The sequence below is a fragment of the Maylandia zebra genome, linkage group LG3 (assembly GCF_041146795.1).
Source record: "Maylandia zebra isolate NMK-2024a linkage group LG3, Mzebra_GT3a, whole genome shotgun sequence".
Lineage (NCBI taxonomy): Eukaryota > Metazoa > Chordata > Actinopteri > Cichliformes > Cichlidae > Maylandia > Maylandia zebra.
Window position 1 is genome coordinate 12,460,711 of NC_135169.1, and position 23,582 is coordinate 12,484,292.

The following is a 23,582-nucleotide window of genomic DNA, read 5'->3' on the forward strand; positions in this document are numbered from 1 at the left end:
TCATCACCGGCACAAGTCACGGATGTGATGACTGATTTCATTGCGAGGTTGAAAGAGAACTTTTCTGGTCGATTAGATGGACTTGCTTTACCCACAGAGGTGATGAGTTTTTCCAGAGACCCATTTAGTGTTTCAACAGAAGGCGACTTGTCCGTCAGAGCAAAGGAGGCCGTCCTTCCACTGACGAGGGGAAGTTCATACTGGAACTTGTTGACATGCAGTCATCCTAACGAACCTGCACTGACATCTTATGAGCCAAAAGTTGGTGATATTGTTCAGAAAAAAAAGTCACTTCTCCCATTAATAATGTCAGGGTAACTGTAACTTACATATCAACATAATGTGGAATGTCAAACAGGCCATGACTAATTACAGGGGTTCATATAAAACAAAACTGTATTACCTCAGTGTGCAGCAGTAAATGTTGTATTCTTATGAGTTACTGCTCTGGGTTTGAGCACTGATAGCTTTGATAGGATTGACTGTTCTATTTTAATTCTGTTAAATGCACTTTAAGATGTGTCTGGGTCACCATAGTATTTTTTTTAAAGGGAACTTTCAAAATGCATTTCAATCTTGTTTGTTCAATCTAGCTTCTACCTGAGATATGTGTCACAAATGCTGCTGATAAGAATCATTTCAAGTAGTTTCCACTTTTAGCTGTCCCATTGACTAGATTATCTGTCATTCCACATCTGCTTTTGTATCTGCATTTCATCTCCTCCACCTGTTGGGCTTAAACCAGAATTGACTTTGTTTTAAATGACAATGAGTGCCTTTAAATAAATGTTCTCTTTTAGATTCATGCACAACACTGAACAGCTGTAACATGTACTCTCAGACAGACACACAACAACAACAACACACCTTATTTATATTGCACTTTTATTAACAATGTTACAAAGTGCTTCCCAGAAAGAAAATTATAATATATAAAAATAAAGGAAATTGTTAAAAAGATAACAATTGTGGTGATTGTGGCTCAAGAGTTGGAAGTTCGCCTTGTAATCGGAAGGTTGCTGGTTCGAGCCCCGGCTTGGACAGTCTCGGTCGTTGTGTCCTTGGGCAAGACACTTCACCCGTTGCCTACTGGTGGTGGTCAGAGGGCCCGGTGGCGCCAGTGTCTGGCAGCCTCGCCTCTGTCAATGCGCCCCAGGGTGGCTGTGGCTACAATGTAGCTTGCCATCACCAGTGTGTGAATGGGTGGGTGACTGGATGTGTAAAGCGCTTTGGGGTCCTTAGGGAATAATAAAGCGCTATACAAATACAGGCCATTTACCATAAAAAACAGATATACAGTACATTAAAGGCCATTAAAATTATTATCTAATGGGAGAGAAAAAAGCAAAACCCACTGAGAAATTCTTTCTGAAGCAAATATAAACTCAGACTATCAGGATTATTGCTTTGAATTCAAAATCTTCTCCTTTTCACTCAAAGTGACTTCGAGTTTTTAAGAGACTTTAAAGAGAAAAACAGCTAAAGAGCTGCTGTTAAGATTTTAGAGCTGTGGCTGAATTTGGATTAACATTATTGTAGTCAGAGCTCTCCTCTGGGTCACCACATCGCCCTGTTGAGATGATCAAATGAAAGCATTTCAAAACAAACTCCCTCTGTTTTGTCCACAAATGCATTTATTATCAGTGAGAATAATTACCAATGTATATTTTGCATTTCAAATCTCACATTTTGTGCACTCACTTGTCTTGTTAATGACTTCGAGCTGAATCACAGATGTGACATTGGCGTAATCACCTTCTGCTGGACCTGAAATAATAATCTGATTGACTTTAATGATAAACAGAGTTATTGTATAATCATCCAGCTTCCACAAGCTCTGTATTAATGAAAGTGTAAATTTTACCATTTTCAGTGTTTTCACACCTTCTGACTGTCTCATAGACACAACGACCACCTGCAGGTCAGAGAAAATCAGTCACCTCATGTCTGTGATACTAATTGAAACACAAATATTCTTGCAAATAACGTTTATATTAAAAGCTGCAGCAGATGTAATAAGTACAGTCTTGTTGCAAATAGGATCAGAATATTTAAAACTACATGACAAACTAACCATGAAGAAGAGAGGAGTACACTTGCTGCTGATCTTCACCTTTATTAAAATATACAATAATACTTTTACTTTTACATGAAGCTCATGATGCATTTGTGTCTTTGAATGATAAAGAGTTTGTAGTAAGTAAAGGAAAAGTGCTCACTGTTGGTCGTTGTGCAGCGATACAACAAGAGCAGGAGAATAATAATGAGAGAGACTCCACAAACCAGTCCAACCATCAACCACACAGGAGATGAAGAGCTGTCAGCTCCTGACACAGTTACTGTAACACAAACAATAAAGCTTAATTATATTTTATATTTCATAACATCAGTTTATAAAATATCTAGTTCATCTATTTTCTTTGACTAGAAATCACTTTGAATCAGCGTCTCCTATGACTTTACTCCGCACAATGAACACATCAACACAAGCCCAGTCTCTTAAATTTCCTCTTAAAATGTTGACTTCATTAAATCGGCTTTACAAACTTTTATTATATAAACATGTCAAACAGTCAAACAGAACTAATTGTGAATTTATGTTGATTTGGAGATTTGCTGAAAATGATTGTTTCACATTCATAATCCCACCTAGTCTCCCCTCCTTGGATCACATTCCTGACACTGATTCTCTAGACTCCACATTTTACATGACTATTCATGTTCAACCATTTCCAATAAGATCATTATTACAATGCCAAAGAGGTTACCATGAGATATGATGCTGTTTATCTTCATAGTAATCCGCAATCATCTATCTATTCAACATTGTTGCTGAATACAAACTCACCAGTTGTGTTAATGTGAACTTCTTGGCTGTCCTCTGTGTAGTAAACTGGGTTTCCTCTTCCTCCTCTGCACCTGTAGAGTCCTTCCTGTGAGACACTGATTTGTCCATTTGATGGGGAGACAACATCCACTGTGGTATTATCTCTGTACCAGTAGTATTTCCATCCAGATGATGATGATGGGTTCACAGAGCAGGTCAGGGTCACACTGCCCCCTACTGGAACAGTTGTGTTATCAGCTCTCAGTTTGGCCTTTGGTTTATCTGCAGTTCAGTTTAGAAAAAGAACAAACAAATAAATGACTGAATCTAAATAATTTAAAAAAACTAGATGGAAATGGTGAACATGACCAAATTTTGATGACAAGATAAAATAAACTATAAACTCATTTTTATCAACACTGTGAAAGTTTTCTTAGCTGTATTTAAAAAAGTAATTTGTCATGGTCTGGTGACTCCCTGTTTATGAATGAATGAATGAAATTCATATTTGTCACATGCTGTTGCCTGCAGTCAAAATGGACCTCTTCCGACCATACATATATTACACAAACATCACATTACAGGTCAGTATAGGTAGCATTTAAGAAAAACAATGAAAATACACAACATCGGGGACAGGAGGAGAAAAAAAGGACTCTACTCAGACTGGGCTCCACTAGGAGAGCAGTCTGTGTGTGTCTGTGTCAGTTGCATGAGTATGTGTGTGTGTGTGTGTGTGTGTGTGTGTGTGTGTGTGTGTGTGTGTGTGTGTGTGTGTGTGTGTGTGTGTGTGCGCGCGCAGTCGGGAGAGTTGGAGGTACCAAATTTCCTTTTTTTTTTTTTTTTTTTTGATTGCCTTCTTGCGAACGCCGTCTGTTTTCCACATTCTGCAACGGTAAAATACGACTTTGAGGCGGATATTTGTTTTACCAAATGGACAATTGCTGTTGACAAAACTCGCCTCATGGTTGACTCTTTTCCACAGAGGGGGGGTGCTTTAATAAACTTATTCGAAAATGAGCTTTTTTCCACTAAGACTTATTTTATTGGGAGATGTACGAAATTATTTACCGGGTTACAAGCAATGATAATATCGGCTGTTGACTCCTCAGCGTCATCATTTTCTATCTATTGAGAAAACCTATTGTAAAAGTATTGAAGAAAAAAACTCTTCCGCCGTCTCACTCCTCCTTGGCCCGCGGTGTGTGTGTGTGTGTGTGTGTGTGTGTGTGTGTGTGTGTGTGTGTGTGTGTATGGCCTGGTAAATGGTAAATGGCCTGTATTTGTATAGCGCTTTACTTGGTCCCTATGGACCTCAAAGCGCTTTACACATCCAGTCATCCACCCATTCACACACACATTCACACACATTGGTGATGGCAAGCTACATTGTAGCCACAGCCACCCTGGGGCGCACTGACAGAGGCGAGGCTGCCGGACACTGGCGCCACTGGGCCCTCTGACCACCACCAGTAGGCAACGGGTGAAGTGTCTTACACCTGAGTGCTTCCTGAGAGCAAAACTTTGTAATGAGAAAAATTACTGTAGTAATGTGTCTGTAATAAACTGAGGCCATTTTCTGGTCTTTGGTTCGGCTTCTATGACCTGAATAAAGGTGCAGCATCTGGTGCTCATGAGGCCAAACATCTTTCCTGAAAATCTGCACAAACCTCAAACCAAAATACATAAAAAGAACTGGCGACAATTACAGAAGCATAGCCCCTGATAATTACAGTTCTTCATTTTAAACCCAAGCTTCAAATTTGCCTCTATTTCCCAGAATGCAACACTGTGCTATTTTTAAAAAGAGACGTTTACTTCCAGTGGAAACACAAAGCCTTAATGTAGGGATAAAGGAAAATCTAAACAGCTTCCTAAGAAAGTCAAAACTCGATGGACAAAAGTTTTTCTATAGTAAAGAAACTTTTTTGTACAATTTGTAAACAGTAATCTGTATCCACATGTAAAACATGCATTAAAATATATTTATTTATATTTCACAGAGAATCCATTGTCTGTTATTTGGTTTTGTCATTATTTTTTATACAGAAGTCATAAATATGTATGTAGTTATTTTGTGTATTTATTTTGTATTTGAAAGCTTTTATTTTCTTTGTGACCTTTGACTTCCCACACATGTCATTTCCTGTAGTTTTGAAGGAGGCCCTGCTGGGGAGAGATGAGATTATGCTAATGATCCTGTTACAGAGGTTAAGCACAGTAAAAGTGCTAAATGGTTCTAATCTTTGTTGCTGTACTCATAGACACTGCCTTATACTGAGCAGGTGGCTGTTTGCTCTCCTTCCTGCTCTCTTTTTCAAAGCTGTGCATGTAGAAGCCCAATCACATGAAGTTGCTGAACTTAATTAATTTTCATTTAAACAGTGTTGGAGAATAAACTCGCCTCAGCAGGCAAAGCAACTGCTAACTCTGCTGCTGAGTTTGCAGCAACAGTGTGAGGCCAGACCAGCTACACACAGTGAAATGAAATGGCTTCTTTCTTTGGCCTTGATCCCCCAAATTTCATAAACTGTGTCCTGGTGGTTTTAATGTGACCTCACTGAAAGACAAACAGACTGAAGAACTGCTGGTATCACTGCTGTGATTGTGCTTTCTGCTCTCAGTGTGGCTCTGACTCTGACTGGTACCAAACACAAGGTTATAATCTCACACAGGTAATCTGTCTTAGTTCAAAACTACACAACAGACGCAATTGATTTGTTATTTATTCATTAAAAATGTCATTCTTTATATTCTCCTTTAATGAATCATTGTGGAGTCACAGTGCACTCAGTTGTGAGTCTGTTTGCACAGTGAGTTTGTTGGAGGGTCTGAATTGTTTCTTGATGTCGAGTTTAAAACAGGAAACAGGAAACTTCAGTTTGAATCATAGACCAACTCACATGAAACTGTCAGTGTGAAGGCATCACTCCATCCTGTTAAGAGATAGTCACTGCTACCCCGACATCTGTAGTCTCCACTGTGGGACACTGAAACTCTGCTGATCCTGTATTCACTGGATGTTGGAGGGCTGTTTGTGTTGGGTGCTGTCCATTCATATTTCCACACCTTTCCTTCACCTCCCTGAATCTCACATCTGACAGTGACTGTCTCACCAGTGAATATCTGAGACCAGGATGGCTGCAGCGTCACATCAGTCCTGTTGGAAACTTTCCACAGCAAAATTCCTCAATTAGGACACAAAAGGAATGAATTAACATTTTCATTTCAAATAAAAAACAGTATTATCAAATATTATAACCCCATTATTGTTTATTATTTATTAACTTTACAACAGTTTATATTATCAGAAATAACTTGGCAGGTTGGGGCCGTAAATCACTTTGTAACATAAGTTTTTGTCATAATATTATCCCCCTCTGATCTCCAAACTTTGGGGAATCCATGTTGTTTTATTTCTTATGACATTTTTAAACTCACCAGTTTCCTGAATGGTGACTGGATCACTTTCTACTATGAGTAAATTTGTCCCTTTTATACGTCCTCTGCAGTTGTAGATGCCGCCTTTAGAGGTCACCAGTTCTCTCTTTGATTCACCAGCTACTGCGAACTTCTGGTTAGAGTTTAAACGGGGTTCTCTGAACCACTCATATTCAAAGTCAGCAGAGTACTTCACATCACAGGTCAGTGTCACACTGCCCCCTGCTGGTATAGTTAATCTGTCTGCTGTCAGAGTGGCCTTCACTCCAAGGTCTGTAATTTAGAAAAAGATCAAAAGAATAAAATTGTTGCTCTGAATGTTTGATGCAAACTTAAATAATGTGAATCATCTTTTGCAGCCACACAATTCGACACACTGAACATCTACAGAGACTTTGGAGTGACGTGTTAAACAGCTTCTAATCAAAACACCAAATGAGGGATGAAGGTAACAAACTCTATGCTGAGCTCAGAGCAGCATTTGGTTACCATGTTCATGTTGGTTTTTCCTTTAATTTGTCATCTGTGTGGAGCTTTTGATAATTATCATATTTACAGCTTCATAAGGTAATCAAAAAAAAAAAGCTGTATAATCCAGCATACAATCCAACAACATAACTCAGTGAGATAATCTGCACTACACACACTGTTGATATTTTCAGATCAGATAAACATGAAAAGAAAATCCACATGTATGAAGCCACAGCTCTTCAACAAATATACAGGTTGTATCGTGGGTGTGTGTTTGAGTGCTCACACAGTTAAAATGGTTATATTAACATTTTAACCAATAATCTCAATGAAATGTTTGATTTATGATACAAAATATAACACAGACGAGCAAAACAGGAGAAGCTAAATACTAGTTAAGATCAACACGTATGATATAAATGGAAGAAAAAACTGTTTCTCACCTTCAGTGTTTCCATGTCTGACTGTACTGAGCACTAAAATAATGAATGAAACATCATCAGACATTATACAACTGACAAAATCACAATAAATATATAAACTGAGGCTTTTTAAATCTTCACATGGTACAGTTATCATCAAATTTATGTTTCTATTAGCTGTGAAACCGGCTGGAAACATGAAAAAAAACTAGTCTGCTGTGTTGAAGCTGTCAGGTAAACAGGTTAAAGCAGTGATACACTGTAATTGTCACCAGTGAGAAACATTTTCCTTCATCACTGCCATTCAAACAGTAAAGGTGTGTATTGTACTCACAGAATAACCCCAGCAAACAGAGCAAAGAGTGCCCCATCCTCACGTCCAGCCCTGCACGCTGATCTGCATCTAATCTCAAAGGTTTCGACTTTGCATTGATAAAGAGAAGCTGCACTTAATGTCGATAAGACCAGAGTTTATATTCAGCGCCTCCTTCTATCACCTCTCTGTGCTTCCTTCCTTTTATACAAACCTCAAACAGCTCCTGTAGCTTTGACCACAGCAGTCATGTGACGTGTTCATGTTCAAACTTTTTCTTGTTTTGTGATACACAAGTGTCTTTCAACCCTATTTAACAAAGTTTTTGCTTTTTTTTTCTCAGTTAGTTTCTGTTTAAATTTATTTTATTTACTTTGCTTTACATATCCAAGAAACTCTGTTTTTGGAAAAAAAAATACTGAAGTACCTTTCTTGTACTTAAAGTGCAAAAACTGAACAAAAACATACAGAAATGTAAGCTTGTTGTTAAACCTTCTCAAATTTTGGTTTTCAGTTATCAGTTTTGAATAATTTAACTTTGGTTTGATTTACAGATTTCTCCATCACAGACCAAACTCCTCCTGGATGGAGCAGCTTAATGTAACTGCAGAGTCCAGCAGACAGATAAATATGAGTGAAGCATAAAGGTTTGGTTACAAAACCATCATGTGTTACAAGTTACGATTTTGAGGGTAGAAATAGAAATTATTTTTATTTAATTCACACATAGATGCATTTTTAAAGCACATCCATACAGAGACTGAAAGGCAGCTGCTTTCCAGTGTGAGAAACAAACTTTTCATATTTTCCCACAAAGATTTTATTTTCTTTATTGTGTCATCACCACAATGATGCTACTTTTGTCTGTTTTCACACACTGCCATGCATACTTTAATGTAGCATTGATAACTATTGCTATTATTTCAGTACAGGCAGGTCACATAAACATGTGTAATGCTCACAAAGATCAAAGTGAAATTTCCACTGTGCTCTTTGTCTGAATTCCTTGTCTGAAAACTCTCTGCTGTGAGCTGATAACATAAAACTACACAACTGCTAAACTGAAGACTTCAGGCTGAAACCACAGGCTGCATTTCCTCCTTTCATGGTGATACAGCCACAAACCATGAGGTCAGCCAGTAGATAAATATAAACCTGTGACAGAATAGACAAGGACCAAGGATCACACACACACACACACACACACACACACACACACACACACACACACACACACACACACACACATACAGATGCATCGTAGCTGCACAGGAGGAATAAAATGTTGATCTGTATTGTCACATTTGCAGTTTGATGTGTTATTATTGTTTGGTATTGCTGCTTGAATGAAACAGTCACTTTACTGGTGTGAATTTATTGGAGTTTTATTTCAGCATTTTAAAAGTTTTAAATAAATTAAAAACATAAAACATTCGTAACGTGTAAAACCTTTCAAAAGATGAATTAAGAGACACAAACATGAGTCCAAAGCAACCTGCACAGGTCCCTAACAGCTCAAAATGTTTTCACATCTTTAACTGAGGGTGTTGATTTTGACTGTACACTGTGTGTCCAGACACATGATGTCTGTGCTGCGAAGTAAAACAGAACGAGGGCTGTAACAGCAGCACAATAATCACACACTCAGGGTAAACACATAAAAACACTTTCAGCATTAAAAAAATCTTTAATGACCTGAATCATTGCTGAGAAAAATTACATAAAAATACACAATAACATTAAGCTGTGAAGAGCTGCATGTGAAAACAATATTGGGCCGTTCACCTCTTCTGCTTCTCCTTCATTAGTGCCTGAAAACCAATATGAAGGTGTTTTATTATCACCTACGCAGCTGAAATGGTAAATAAGACTCCTACACTTTCCTATAAACGTCACAGTTAATGAAGCCTTTTTTCTTAATCTATAAAATAAGGTTTCTTTCTTTCTTGTTTCCCTGTTGTCTTCACTTGATCCACTTTGCTTCTGTCTGCCTCTGTGTCCCACCTTTACTGACATTTATTTAATAATTTTAGTGCTTTTACTTCAAGTTTATAGTGTCATCTCCACGCCCACCGTGTCTTGTTTAAGTGTCTATTTTGCCAAAGTGTCTGACATTTTATTTCCCTTAATATCCACATGTGCTGGAACACAAATGAGTCTGATTTAATGCCGTGCATGTTTCTCTGTTTTCACACAGGTGAAGTCAGCTGAAATGAAAGAAGTGTTGGAAAGTCTTTTCCTTCAGCACAGCACAGAGCAGGTATAAATAAATACTAATCTATAGGAGGAGTGTTGGTGACCACACTGGCACCCAGTGGGGCATCACTAGTGTTTAGATGCTGTTTTGTTTCTCCTCATCACTTGCTAGAAAGTAGGAGGTGTCTCTGCGCTAGTAGAGCAGTAATGTGCCTGTTGTACAATGTAAGTACAATGATAAGCTTAAATGAATGTTTTAGGTCTGATGTTTCTGAAATTCTTGTGAGATCAGTTAACCCTTTAAGACCTACCATAGAACCAAGTCCGCCAGAGCTTATATTATATTTTTACATGCTGTGGAGCCATTTTTGGGAGCATTTTAAGTTGCTATACATCAATACAACCATTATAGCCCAGATTTTAATAATATGTATTCATTAAGTGCATAGTAATTACATAAATTGCAAAAAAGTGCAAGAAACTACAAAAAAATCGTTTTTGCTTTTTTAACATATATTTGTAGTTAGAGAAATTTAAGAGGCTTATCCCTCAAAACTGTAAATACAAAAAAGTTGCACAAAATAGTTTCCCACCACAGGAAATTTATTTTGAGTGTCTTCATAGTTTTATTTTTGAAATACACCAATTTTTATACACTGCAGGAAAAACGAAAATAAATATCATACTGCAAATTTGTAAAAAAGCAGCATATGCATCAAAATAAACTATTTCCAGCAGTGCAATATGAGTCCTAAGCATCCCAGAAACGACACAGAAAGTCATAAAGTCAAAGATAACTTTTAAAAAGAGCAGTATAGGCCCTGAGGCCCTGATCGCAAAAAAGACTACATTTCCGCGAAAATGACGTCACTTCCGGTTTCGGGCAGGTAATGGCGGAAATGCAAAAGTTCGCGCTGACATCTATTCCAACGTAGGAAGTGTTATGAACAGCTGATCGGATCGGCAAAGCGTGTTTCTGGAATATTATGTTTTTGTTGCTGCAAGCGCTTTTTATGCAGGTTTTGCAAAGCTTTATGTGGAAGGAAACTGTGACCTAGGACAAGCTGATGGCATCAGATGTAAGTACAACTCCTCCGGTTTCATATGCAAAAAAAATTTTTGCGCTAGCTTACGTGGTTGCAGTGCTACTGGGATTTAAAAATAGTTACGCAAAACAGAGCGTGCCCGCTCCGATCGGCTGTAAAGGGTTAATGATGTAAATGGAGTGGAGTGCAAAATTATAATACTGCGACTTCTCTGAGTCGTGCTGACCATGATTGATGCAGAGCTCTGTGATGTTCTGTCTCCATCTTTCATATGAGATTTATCACATCTACAAGTTATCTTTTCCTTTGACTTCATCCTGTGACAGCAGCACACAGAGAGCTTCTCTCTGTAAATGTTCTACTTCAGTCCTCTGTGTCAGATACATGCAGACTGCTGTCATGCTCTGAACTGTTAGTGACCGCTTTGCAAATAATACTCACATCTGCTTATTTCAGGTTTGCATGATAACGCAGTTACAACCCGCTTGTTTTGTTAGTCTGTCAATAATCTCATACAGGAAACAAAAATCAAAGATAAAATGTTCAAATGTAAAAAAAAATTATTTCTACCTTCTAACTAAAAGATGCGAAAAATGATCAGAAACACAAAAATATACATGAAATACATTCAAATATATTCACTGCCTATGATATAATTCTTATTTATATAATGTAAACAAACACAGTTAAAGTATTTGTTGGTGCCCATATCAGTATTTACTTGTGAAACACTGCAAACACTGACTTTAAGTTGTGCTGTCAGATACTAAAGATCACATATTTCACACTTTGTTCTCACTGCTGTTGGAACATGTTAGATACATTCAAGGTTTATTACAAAATCTTTAATAAAAAACTGAATATAAAGAGCACGAATACACCTGCATTTATTTATGCTATAAGAGAGCAATATGTCTGATATTATGATGTAATATTGTAACTGTACATAAAGCTGAGAATGTCTGATATTTGGGCAGCAGAGGAGCAAGAGTGGCTTCATAAAAAGCTTCTTCTTGGCTTTGCTGCTACAGCTCTCCTCACTGACCTGTAAGACAAGCACAAAGAGACAAAGTGATTTCCAACATGTAAAGATATTATGAGCTGAAGACATTTAATAATGTGAAGAATAAATCAGCCTGCATGGCAGCAGAATTACTGAGAGAGCTTCCTGATGTGACTTCAGAATAAACTGCTGCATCAGCTGCAGGACTTGATGTTCCTGTGAATGAAGAGAAGATCATTGAAAACAATAATATCATTAACCAGGAGGAAACTGGGTGTGTCCACTAATGCAAAGATAATTGAGTATGACAGATTTTAATCAGCTGATGGATTGTCCCTTGGAGATGATGGCAGACTTTGCTCACCTTTGTTTTTCTTGGCTTTTTCTTTTTTGGGCTGTTTGACCTCAGCATACATCAGACTGTCCTCTAAAAGAAACGTCAGAGCTCAGGACACATTTGTTCAGCACAGATATGATACAAAGATTTTGGATACATATGGACTTTAAACTTTTTACAACTACAGTGAAAGAAATCTAAGTAAAAATCATTTGTTGCCTGTGACACTTCAGCTTTGCATGTGTGTGTTTTGTGATTGAGGTCTGGGTCAGCATCTGTGGATGCTGTGATTCAGTAAAGCTGAAACACTGATTAGTAAGTGAATAACTAAACTCCATGTTGACCTATAATTACCTGCAATATAATGATGTGATGACACGTTCAAGTACAAACACTGAATGAGACTGTTGTGACTGTACCTGCAGCTCCCGTCTTCACCTCAGAGTAAACAGCACTCTGCTCTGGTTTATGATGCTTCCCTGTTAAGATGATCAGATTAATGAAAATTTTAAACACTTTAAAAACTTCCCAGGCTTTTTTCTACACTGTGTGTTTTGTGTACTCACTCTTCTTTCCAAAGTTTTGAAGTTTAATAAGAGAGTATGTGACGTCTCGCGGTTCATCTGCACCTGAAATGTAAAAATGTTTGTGAACACATCACATTCAATTTCATTAGTTGTGTTTAAGTCAAATCCAGGACTGTCAGATATTTTCAGAGCATGAACCCATCATGGTGTTACTGTTTGTGTTGATCTGATATGAAACAACAACATTTGTGGATTCTTTCAGTCGAGTTAAAGAAACAATCAGGTTGTAAAATCCTGTTTGTTTCTGATCTTTTGTGCATGTAGTCAGTTGGTTATTTGGATGTTTGTCCAACTGGATTTTGATAAATGTTCTTTGAAAAGCTGCTGAGCACAAACTGAACCTAAGAAATGTTCCTGTTAATGGAGACTGAATGAAAAGTCAATATTAATAATGATAATAAAGATCGGTTTAAGTGCTGACCAGGATGAACAGAGTTGTATTCATGAGTTTCATCCTGGTTGACTCCATGATTTGTGGAGGAGCCCGGACTGTGACTCTCAGACTGGATCGACCTGAAACAGGAAATAAACACAATAAACTCAAAAGTAACTGATGTTTGTTTAAAATAATAATAAAAAGTATTTTACCAACCTGGTGAAGCAGGAACCTGTGAAAGAGACAAATGTTATTACACATGTTTGTGATGTAAATTGTTCGATCAGAATATATGTATATGTGTGAATAATTAAAGTGTGTGTAGTAAATAAACTCTGTAATACAGCATGAAAAGAAGAGGCTCTTACACTTGGACTGTCTGCAGCGATACAACAAGAGCAGGAGAATAATAATGAGAGAGACTCCACAAACCAGTCCAACAATCAACCACACAGGAGATGAAGAGCTGTCAGCTCCTGACACAGTTACAAGAAACAATAATTATTCATTGATGAATTATATGTATTTATATATATAATTTTACAAAATTAAGCCAGGCGACTTTGAGACTTAAATCAGAAAATCTAATGTTGCTTCTCAGTCATCAAACTCATAAAAATCCATCACATATTTTGATCCTGCTCACCTTTAACTGACATCCAGCTCTGTGCTGACTCTCTTCCTGAGTACTGACACTTGTAGAAACCTTCATCAGACTTTGACACTGCAGAGATCTTCAGCTCCCCTCGGGGATCATTTTGAATAAGTTTGTCATTGTGATAGAAAAACACATTGGAAAGTATTTTTTGTGTTCTCAAACTGCAGCTCAGACTAACAGAAGCTCCCTCAGTCACAGGATGAACAGGACTCACCAGGATAGGACCATTACCATCATCTGTGACACAATCACACACAATTGTTTCAGTCACATCAGCTGCTGCACACTTTTAGAAAAAGCTGACAAACAATAATAAGAACAGATTGTACAAATGCTTTTCATCATGAAGATCTGATCTTGTGTATTTAAAAAAACGCTATTTCTCCAGATAAATTACACACATACAGCAAAGCTGGGACAAATGTTCATGTGACATCTAAATCATCCAAATCCAAGTAGTAAATGTATAATAACATACTCTGTACAGTGATGTTGACTGCACTGCTGAACTCTCCTGATCCAGACTCACACCAGTACACTCCAGTATCTGACTTTGATGTGTTGATGTCACATGTGGATCCAGTCATTCTCCTACAGTCAGAGAGTCGGCCGTCCTCAGAGAACTTCCTCACTCTCCACTCAGTGAAGTTTCCCTCACAGGTCAGTGAGACAGAGTCAGAGGTGAAGTGTTGCACTCTGTCAGGACTCACTGTGAGAGACGCTGATGAATGAACATCTGGAAACGACATGCAGTGAAGAGACAAAGCTCACAGATGTTAGGATTAAAAATATCACAGTGAACATCTACGTTTGACTTCTTTGTGGTTCACAGGAGTCCTGATAGTCATGCAGCCAGATTTACAGACTTTCAAATCATCAACATGAAGATTATAAATCCTCAAACTGACCTGCAGACCAGACAAACTTTGGTTGACTGTGATCAGTGTGATACTCTGGGTCTCCTCTTCCAGCTCTGCACACATATCCTGCTGTGTGTGTCTGTCCATGAATGATGTAGGAGTCCTGTGCAGTCCCACTGCCATCAGGTAGCAGCTCATAACTGGAGGATTTCTCTGCTAGATCAGGAACAGCTTTATACCAGTAGAAGCTCCATCCTGCAGACGGATGTTCAACCTCACAGTTCAGAGTTACTGAGGCTCCAGGACTCAGCCATGATGGAGACACAGTGAGGACAGGACGAGGTTCATCTGTTCAACAAAGATTTGCTCTCAATCTTTCGTCTCTTAACTCTGAATTCAATGTCACTAAAATGTTGACTCACAAATATTTATGATGAACTTTAAGAGTGAGACTATCTAAACATGTCAAATATCTCAACATGTACTAATAAAAACACATTTTTACAAACTGTTTCTATTTCCAGGTTAAATGAACTATGACTCTACTTACTGTCAGAAACTGTCAGTGTGACTGAATCACTCCACTCTGTTGTTTCATGCTGTGAACTTTTCATTCTGCCCTTACAGCGATAGTTTCCACTGTTGGATGATGAAGCAGATCTAATCCTGTATTCATTTTGATTTGGAGCTTTTATCATGCTGTTTGTTTCCCACTCATAATCCCACTCAGTGTCTCCTCCATGGATCTCACATCTGACAGTGATCGTCTCTCCTCTGTATATCTCAGACCAGTTTGGATACAGAGTCACAACAGGTCTGTTTGACACTGTATTCAGGAAATGAACAAATGAATGAAAAAAGGGGTCAATTTCCATCAGATACTTTTCATCAGGTAGTGATTTGGGGTTCATTAACTTTGAACTGACCAGTTTTCCCAATCCTGACTGACTGGCTGTCCTCTGTGTAGTAAACTGGGTTTCCTCTTCCTCCTCTGCACCTGTAGAGTCCTTCCTGTGAGACACTGATTTGTCCATTTGAGTGGAAAACTGCATCTTGTGTGGTCAGGGCTTCAGAGGATTTCTCATCTCTGTACCAGTAGTATTTCCATCCAGATGATGATGATGGGTTCACAGAGCAGGTCAGGGTCACACTGCCCCCTACTGGAACAGCTGTGTTATCAGCTCTCAGTTTGGCCTTTGGTTTATCTGCAGTTCAGTTTAGAAAAAGAACAAAAGTCAATGACTGAATCAAACCAGTTGAAATAACTTGGTGGAAATATGGAAATAATAAATATCACATAACTTTAATGGTGAAGCTGCAACAAACTGTACAACTATCACACAAACACAACACTAATCTTTCATATTTAATTTGCTGCATTTCTAAGTTAAAAACACACATGAGGAACAATCAGTGGATTTAATGTTTCTTAGTGGATGTGGTGGAGCAGCTGAGACAGATTCAGCATTTGTTCTGCATTTCATCTTTCATGTATTAGAGCTGCACAGCAGAGAAGTTACTCTCATATGTTTTGTTCTCTTCACTGTGAATAAAAAGCTGCTGTTCAGGTTTTTGTTGTTGGAATAAAAACTAAACATTTTACTGACCAACATGAAAGACAGTTATAAAGCTGTAAGAAAGAAGAAGTGCTTTTTCCTTATTTAGATACTCTGGATGAAAGATCTTACATGACACAGTCAGTGTGATGATATCACTCCACTCTGAGAAGAAATAGTCCCTTCTGCCCCGGCAGCTGTATCCTCCACTGTCAGACTCAGTAGCTCTGATGATTCTGTATTCATTGGATGTTGGAGGTGTGTTTAACTTGGCTGCTCTCCATTCATACGTCCACTGAGCTCCTTCACCTCCCTGAATCTCACATCTGACAGTGACTGTCTCACCGCTGTATATCTGAGGCCAGGATGGCTGCAGGGTCACAGTGGGCTTACTGGGAACTGTTCACAGGAAAATATCCAGTTAGAGACAAATAGAAACATAAAGATAAAAAAAATAAGACGGAATAAATTCTTCTATTTGTCAGGAGGTGTCTCTCATTTCAGGGTTAATAAACTCACAGTTGTTGAATGAAATTGTTAGCACAGAACACAAAATAACATCTCTCAGTTTGGCAGCAATAAAATAATTGAACTCACGAGTTTCTGTAACTGTGACGTCACTGCTGTCCTCTGTGTAGTAAACTGGATCTCCTCTCCCTCCTCTGCAGTGGTACAGACCTCCTTGTGAGACTCTGTTTGCTTCATTTCCTCTCATGAGCTGAGCTTTAGAAGAGACTGAAACACGTCTGAACCAGTCAAACTTCCAGCCAGCAGAGCCCTCCACAGAGCAGCTCAGTGTCACACTGCCCCCTGCTGGTATGACTGAACTTTGTGCTGTCAGTGTGGCTCTGGGTTTACTTGCTGTTGAAGAAACAAAATGAGTAAAACATTAAAACATAATCAAGGATAAACTTGTGACACTACTGATCACACTTTAAACACTGATTAATTTATCTACAAGCACAAACAGTAATTAGTAATCCTGCATGTAGGGATGGGAGTAAGGAACTGGTTCCCAGTAGTCAAAGTCCTGGGAATCATTAGTCTCTGCCTGCTTATCGATCCAACTTATCGGTTCTTTAACTCTCGCTTTCAGTTTGCAGTAACAGTTTTCCTGTTAAGACAGATGTAAACATGAAAACATTAAATGTCAGCATGAATCATGGTCCAACTCACATGAAACTGTCAGTCTGAAGGCATCACTCCATCCTGTTAAGAGATAGTCACTGCTACCCCGACATCTGTAGTCTCCACTGTGGGACACTGAAACTCTGCTGATCCTGTATTCACTGGATGTTGGAGGGCTGTTTGTGTTGGGTGCTGTCCATTCATATTTCCACACCTTTCCTTCACCTCCCTGAATCTCACATCTGACAGTGACTGTCTCACCGCTGTATATCTGAGGCCAGGATGGCTGCAGTGTCACAGTGGGCTTACTGGGAACTGTTCACAGAAAAATATCCAGTTAGAGACAAATAGAAACATGAAGATAAAAAAAATAAGACGGAATAAATTCTTCTATTTGTCAGGAGTTGTCTCTCATTTCAGGGTTAATAAACTCACAGTTGTTGAATGAAATTGTTAGCACAGAACACAAAATGACATCTCTCAGTTTGGCAGAAATAAAATAATTGAACCCACGAGTTTCTGTAACTGTGACGTCACTGCTGTCCTCTGTGTAGTAAACTGGATCTCCTCTCCCTCCTCTGCAGTGGTACAGACCTCCTTGTGAGACACTAATAACTCTGTTTGCTTCATTTCCTCTCATGAGCTGAGCTTTAGAAGAGACTGAATCACGTCTGAACCAGTCAAACTTCCAGCCAGCAGAGCCCTCCACAGAGCAGCTCAGTGTCACACTGCCCCCTGCTGGTATGATTGAACTGTGTGCTGTCAGTGTGGCTCTGGGTTTACTTGCTGTTGAAGAAACAAAATAAGTAAAACATTAAAACATCATGAAGAATAAACTTGCTACAGTACTGATCACACTTTAACCATTCACTGATTAATTTATCTACAAACACAAACAGTAATTAGTAATCCTGCATGTAGGGATGGGAGTAGAGAGCCGGATTACAGCATACAGGATGAGAGTGATGGTAAAGTGGAAACTGTTCTAGGACAGAAACAACTGCATTCAAATAATCACCTGTTAACACAACTTTGGCTCTTTAAAGCACAGCATGCTAACGCTAAGCTAGCCAAGAACCCAGAGTGACGTTAAAGCTGAGTGAATGCTGACCCCAGACCAGCACTGTGAGAAATGAGTTGTGATTTACAGTAAAGCTGCTGCTGAAATTCAACAGGTAACAAACTGATGAGCAGTCAGGCTGCAGCTCCGTTTCTACCTGTTCATGTTTCTACTGTAGAATCACCATGACAACTGATTTAAGGTCTTTTTGTGCTGCTTTTGTGTAAGAACTTTTTTGCTTTACTTTTTTTGAGAAATGATCCCAACACTGATCACAACAAAGAGGGGAAATACCTCCAACATGCACAAACATTTGACCTCACAGCCTCTAATCTGCATGAATGTCTTTGATATTCTGCTTAGAGATGGTGGCGACTCTCAAAGTGGAGCCAATGAGAATCAATCAATTCTTATCAATTCCCATCCCTACCTGCATGTGACACATTAGACTGTCTAACAAACTAAAGATTTCACTGATTTATCATTCTCTTATCAAACTGTCATCTCTGTACATTCCTCTTTAAACTGCTGATATTTTAAGAGCCTCCATGGTGTCTCTCCTTTCTGTTTGCACAGTGAGAAAAACTGTTGTCCTGAGCTGCCTGCAGACAGCTGGATCATTGTTGGAGTTTTCCTGTTAAGACAGGTGTAAACATGAAAACATGAAATGTCAGCATGAATCATGGTCCAACTCACATGAAACTGTCAGTCTGAAGGCATCACTCCATCCTGTTAAGAGATAGTCACTGCTACCCCGACATCTGTAGTCTCCACTGTGGGACACTGAAACTCTGCTGATCCTGTATTCACTGGATGTTGGAGGGCTGTTTGTGTTGGGTGCTGTCCATTCATATTTCCACACCTTTCCTTCACCTCCCTGAATCTCACATCTGAGAGTGATTGTCTCACCAGTGAATATCTGAGACCAGCTGTGCTGCAGATTCACAGCAGCCCAAACTGTTCAACAAACAAATATAAAAATTTAAATAAATATATCAAGAAGAACCACAAAACAAATAACAAAAATCATAGTTATAGTGTTACTTTAATTCATTTATAAATTTCAGTTGTATTTCACAACAAAATTTCACCCTCACCTTGTTTCTGAATTGTAACTGCAGCACTGTCCTCTGTGGAGAAAACTGGATCTCCTCTCCCTCCTCTGCAGTAATAGATGCCTCCTTCTGAAATACTGATCGTGTGCTCTGATGTTCCAGCTCCTATTTTCTGAGCTCCAGAAAACTCTGAATCACGTCTGAACCAGTCAAACTTCCAGCCAGCAGAGCCCTCCACAGAGCAGCTCAGTGTCACACTGCCCCCTGCTGGTATGATTGAACTGTGTGCTGTCAGTGTGGCTCTGGGTTTACTTGCTGTATAAGATACAGAAAAAGTTAATCTTTAAATTGTTGGTTGTCTAAGGAAGAAATTTCTTACAGCACTGATTATGTGTTAAACATTGACCAATTTAGAAAACAACGTGTAATTTTTCTGCATGTGAGACTTCGACTGCCTAGAAAAGTTTTTTTTTTTTCAAATCAAAAATAGTTTGAATGCCTCATCTCTGTTTTCTTTTCATTACTGCTTTAATAGTTACAGTGCCGTGAACAACTTCTTTACTTTCTGTCGGAGTGGGAGGAGAGTGTTTGAAAGAGAAGTATGTGTGTGTTTTTAAAGTCGTCTTACTACAAATATTATTAAAAAGTTATTTGAAAAAATCAAGTTCACACACAAAAGCTGACTGGAAGTTATTTTCTATCATTTAACATTTCATTTTAAATGTTGTACACAGCTACTACAACAGCAAAATAAAATGTTAAGCTGATGTTCATCACTTTCATGTATTTGTACAATTTTTAAAATTATAACACATTATTTGTTTTAATTCTTTTAATTATGCAGAGATGGGTGAACTGTTAACTGTTAGTGATCTGAGCCCAGCAGTAAAACTGGGACATCTGAGCTTCTGTTGTTTACCTGTGTTTGTTTGTTTGTTTTATTTTATTTTGTTTTCAAATAAAGTGAGTGTAAAACAGCTGAATCACAGACAGAAACTTATTTTTAAAGAATGAACATAAACACACTTTTCTCCACAAAGTCGTTTTCTGTACAAATGAGACTTTTTCAGGAAGAAGTTGGAATGAGTTTGATTTGCTTTCATAAAATCACTTTGAGGTTAACATGCAAATCAATGAGTTCAATAGAAATAAAATCAAAAACCTTTCTATCAAACCCACTCGTGTGTGTGTGCTTCAGATTAATTTTAATCTACGCCAGTATTTGATGAGATGATTGAATGACTTTTATTCTTTTTTTAAAGAAGTTTCATATTTGTTTTCATTTGTTGAGGGAGTTTGAAGAACTATATTTTATCCTGTTTGTGTCATTATTGTCCTCAGGTGATGGAGCAGCAGGTCAGCATTGGCGTCTCTATACCAGCTGAAAGTTCGTGACACAAAGTGGTGACAAACTGTCTACAATGAGGCTACTATCAGCTGCAGCTCTTTGTCTGACTAACAATGTAACATGCTTTGTAGACCATTGAATTCATCCTGTGCTGACCATGACGACATTTGTCAAATGGAGATCACACAACAAACATGAAATCAACACAGAAAACTTCACATTGTATGTTTGATAATCATGAGTGAATGTATATTTCAAACTAAATGACTGAACTCACAGGTTATCTCAATGGTGACATCATCACTTCTATCAGTGTAGTAAACTGGGTTTCCTCTTGTTCCTCTGCAGCTGTAGATTCCTCCTTGAGATACTCTGATATCTCTGTTTTGTTGATCTCTGATTTTACCTTCAGAGGTTCTTTGGGTTTGTGTGAACCACTCATATTTCCATCCATCAGAGCTCTGCACAGAGCAGGTCAGTGTCACACTGCCCCCTACTGGTATGATTGTTGTTCCTGCTGTCAGTGTGGCCCTGGGTCTATATGCTGTTATGAAAAAGAAGAGAACAAAATGCACACCTGATACAATATAAATGTATAAAAGGTTAAAAAAAAACATTTTTTTAAATCACCCCCCCCCCCCCAATAAAATCTACAAATGTCTTCATTATATATATTTTTTTCCTACAGTTTAAGTCACTTTAAATTTTTCTGATTTCTGTCTCAACATGGTGACAGAGCTGCAGTAATTCAGGTTGTAGATTTCTAAATAAGCACAGTATGAATGTTTGTTCAATCTCAGGCCTGAAGAAGTCACACTGAATGTAAACTAATGCAGTTCAAGGAAACACACACACACACACACACACACACACACACATTTAGACAACAGAAACATCGTCACCTTAAATTATATGAATCTTTTGATGTTTCTTTTTTTTTCATTATTTAAATTAAGTTTCATCCACAGTTATTCTTGTTATACAGTAAAACATGCACATGCTGTAATGACATATTGTCTGAGTATTTTGGTTGCAGTGTGTACTGTGAACAAAGTTAGGTAAAATGCAAGGATCTTTGTTAAAGTTCCAACACATAAGAAATACAATACTTTCAATGAAACATTTATTAAACACACATTTTTATAATTCAGATGTATTTTAACAGGAATCATCACATTATTAATCACTGAGGACTTACCTAATACAGTTATAAAGACAGTATTACTGATCTCTCTATAATGTGACCCCTTCCAGGTACCAGAACACTGATATTCACCACTTTGATCTGTAGAGTTAATTTCCAATGTGTAGTCTTTGTTCTCCCTGTAGGGGACATAGTCTCGACCATCCTTCTTGATTTCGTAATACCAGTCAGTGTGTCTTCCTTCATTCATGTCACACTTGAAGGTAACAAACTCTCCAATGAAATAACTGGACGAGCTGGGTTCAATAGTTAGCACAGCAACTAGAATCCAACACAAACAAACAATCAGACAACAGACAATCTGAAACACTTTATGCTCAAGGCAGAATGTTGATTGATTATTAATACTTTATTTATGTAGAGTCATACAGGTTGAGAATAATCTTTGCTAAATAAAAAGGAAGAAATAGAAAAAGTGAAAACTGTTCAGTCACCTTGAGCGTGTCCACTGCAGACGAGCGTACAGAGCACTACAATAAAGACAGAAACTTCAGACATTATCAAACTAAAGACACTCAAATCATGTGAGTGTTTTGTTGATGTTAGATTTGAAATGTAACATGTTAAAAGGCTGTTTAAATCTAGCACTGGCTTTAATCACTGCCGTTATATGTTTAATCAGTGTCTACTATGATTGATTACATTTTATATTAGGATGTCAAAAGCATCAAATTATCACTGATGGAGAAACAAACCTTTCTTAGATAAACTAAAGCAGCTCCACTCTGATCTGAGTCAGTGCACTAAAATCTAATCCAGTCTACAAACAACCACGTTGGTAACAAACATGAGAGTCCTCTGATCACATGACCTGCAATGGTACAAATGACTGATGCTCTGTTCTTCTTACTAAAACATGTTTATGGATCAGTATGAATCAAACAATAGAAGTCAGTGATGTACTCACAGAATAGGCCCAGCTCACAGAGCAAAGTGGCTCCCATCCTCACATCCAGCAGTGACACGTCTGAAAACTTCTACAACTTTCTGTAAAGAGAGAGAGTGAAGCAGCAGCACAGCAGATACCAGAGGTGTGGACTCGAGTCACATGACTTGGACTCGAGTCAGACTCGAGTCATTAATTTTATGACTTTAGACTTGACTTGAAAAAATGTTCTAAGACTTGTGACTTGACTTGGACTTTTACACCAATGACTTGGGACTTGAATTGGACTTGAACCGGTTTACTTGAAAAGACTTGATATTTTACCCCAAATATAAAATTTAACATGCATATTATATAGAGATTGAAAATGTGACGTCATTCACGGGTAGAACCGCAAAGGATTCTGGGAACTCGTGGCAAGCGGTACTAGCGCACGCAGGCTTTCAATTAAAATCAGTTATACAGCGATAAAAAGAAACACAAAAATGTCAAGAAGCTGTTGTATTATTAACTGCAATAGCCGGTCGCATGACAGCCACGGGAAGCCGATGGGTAAAGAGATCGGTTGTTATCGGATTACGTCGTTGAAGAGAAATTGTTCAAGCCATGTTTCCAAAGTAACAAAGATGCGACGGATGGCCTGGATTGCAGCCATTCAAAGATCAAATATAACGTCCCAGAACACTCCAGCTCACAGGTTAGTCTGCTCCAAGCATTTACACGAAGGTCAGTGTTTTTTAGTAGTTAATACGTCATTTTCATAACATAATTGGTGATATAGGTTACAAGCAAGTCTGGCGCTGAACAG

The 23,582-nt window shown here is 38.2% G+C and overlaps 1 protein-coding gene and 1 long non-coding RNA gene across 3 annotated transcripts; both read right to left on the minus strand.

Moving 5' to 3' along the window:
* Positions 1-11,022: 11,022 nt before the first annotated feature.
* On the minus strand, positions 11,023-13,489 carry LOC112436493 (uncharacterized). 2 transcript variants are annotated; one of them, XR_013097213.1, is made up of 7 exons: positions 13,236-13,489; positions 13,065-13,156; positions 12,623-12,685; positions 12,476-12,535; positions 12,084-12,146; positions 11,873-11,935; positions 11,023-11,761 (listed from the first exon to the last, which is right to left on the minus strand). It is a non-coding gene; the product is annotated as an uncharacterized LOC112436493 (long non-coding RNA). The 2 variants fall into 2 exon arrangements; XR_013097212.1 differs by having other exon boundaries at positions 11,023-11,935.
* Positions 13,490-13,642: 153 nt separating this feature from the next.
* On the minus strand, positions 13,643-22,832 carry LOC143416666 (uncharacterized). Its single transcript, XM_076882119.1, has 7 exons — positions 22,796-22,832; positions 21,961-22,149; positions 17,462-17,536; positions 16,418-16,492; positions 14,715-14,885; positions 14,156-14,413; positions 13,643-13,914 (listed from the first exon to the last, which is right to left on the minus strand). Exons 1-7 carry the CDS (start codon positions 22,830-22,832, stop codon positions 13,643-13,645), a joined length of 1,077 nt encoding a protein of 358 aa, XP_076738234.1.
* Between the last annotated feature and the right edge of the window lie 750 nt (positions 22,833-23,582).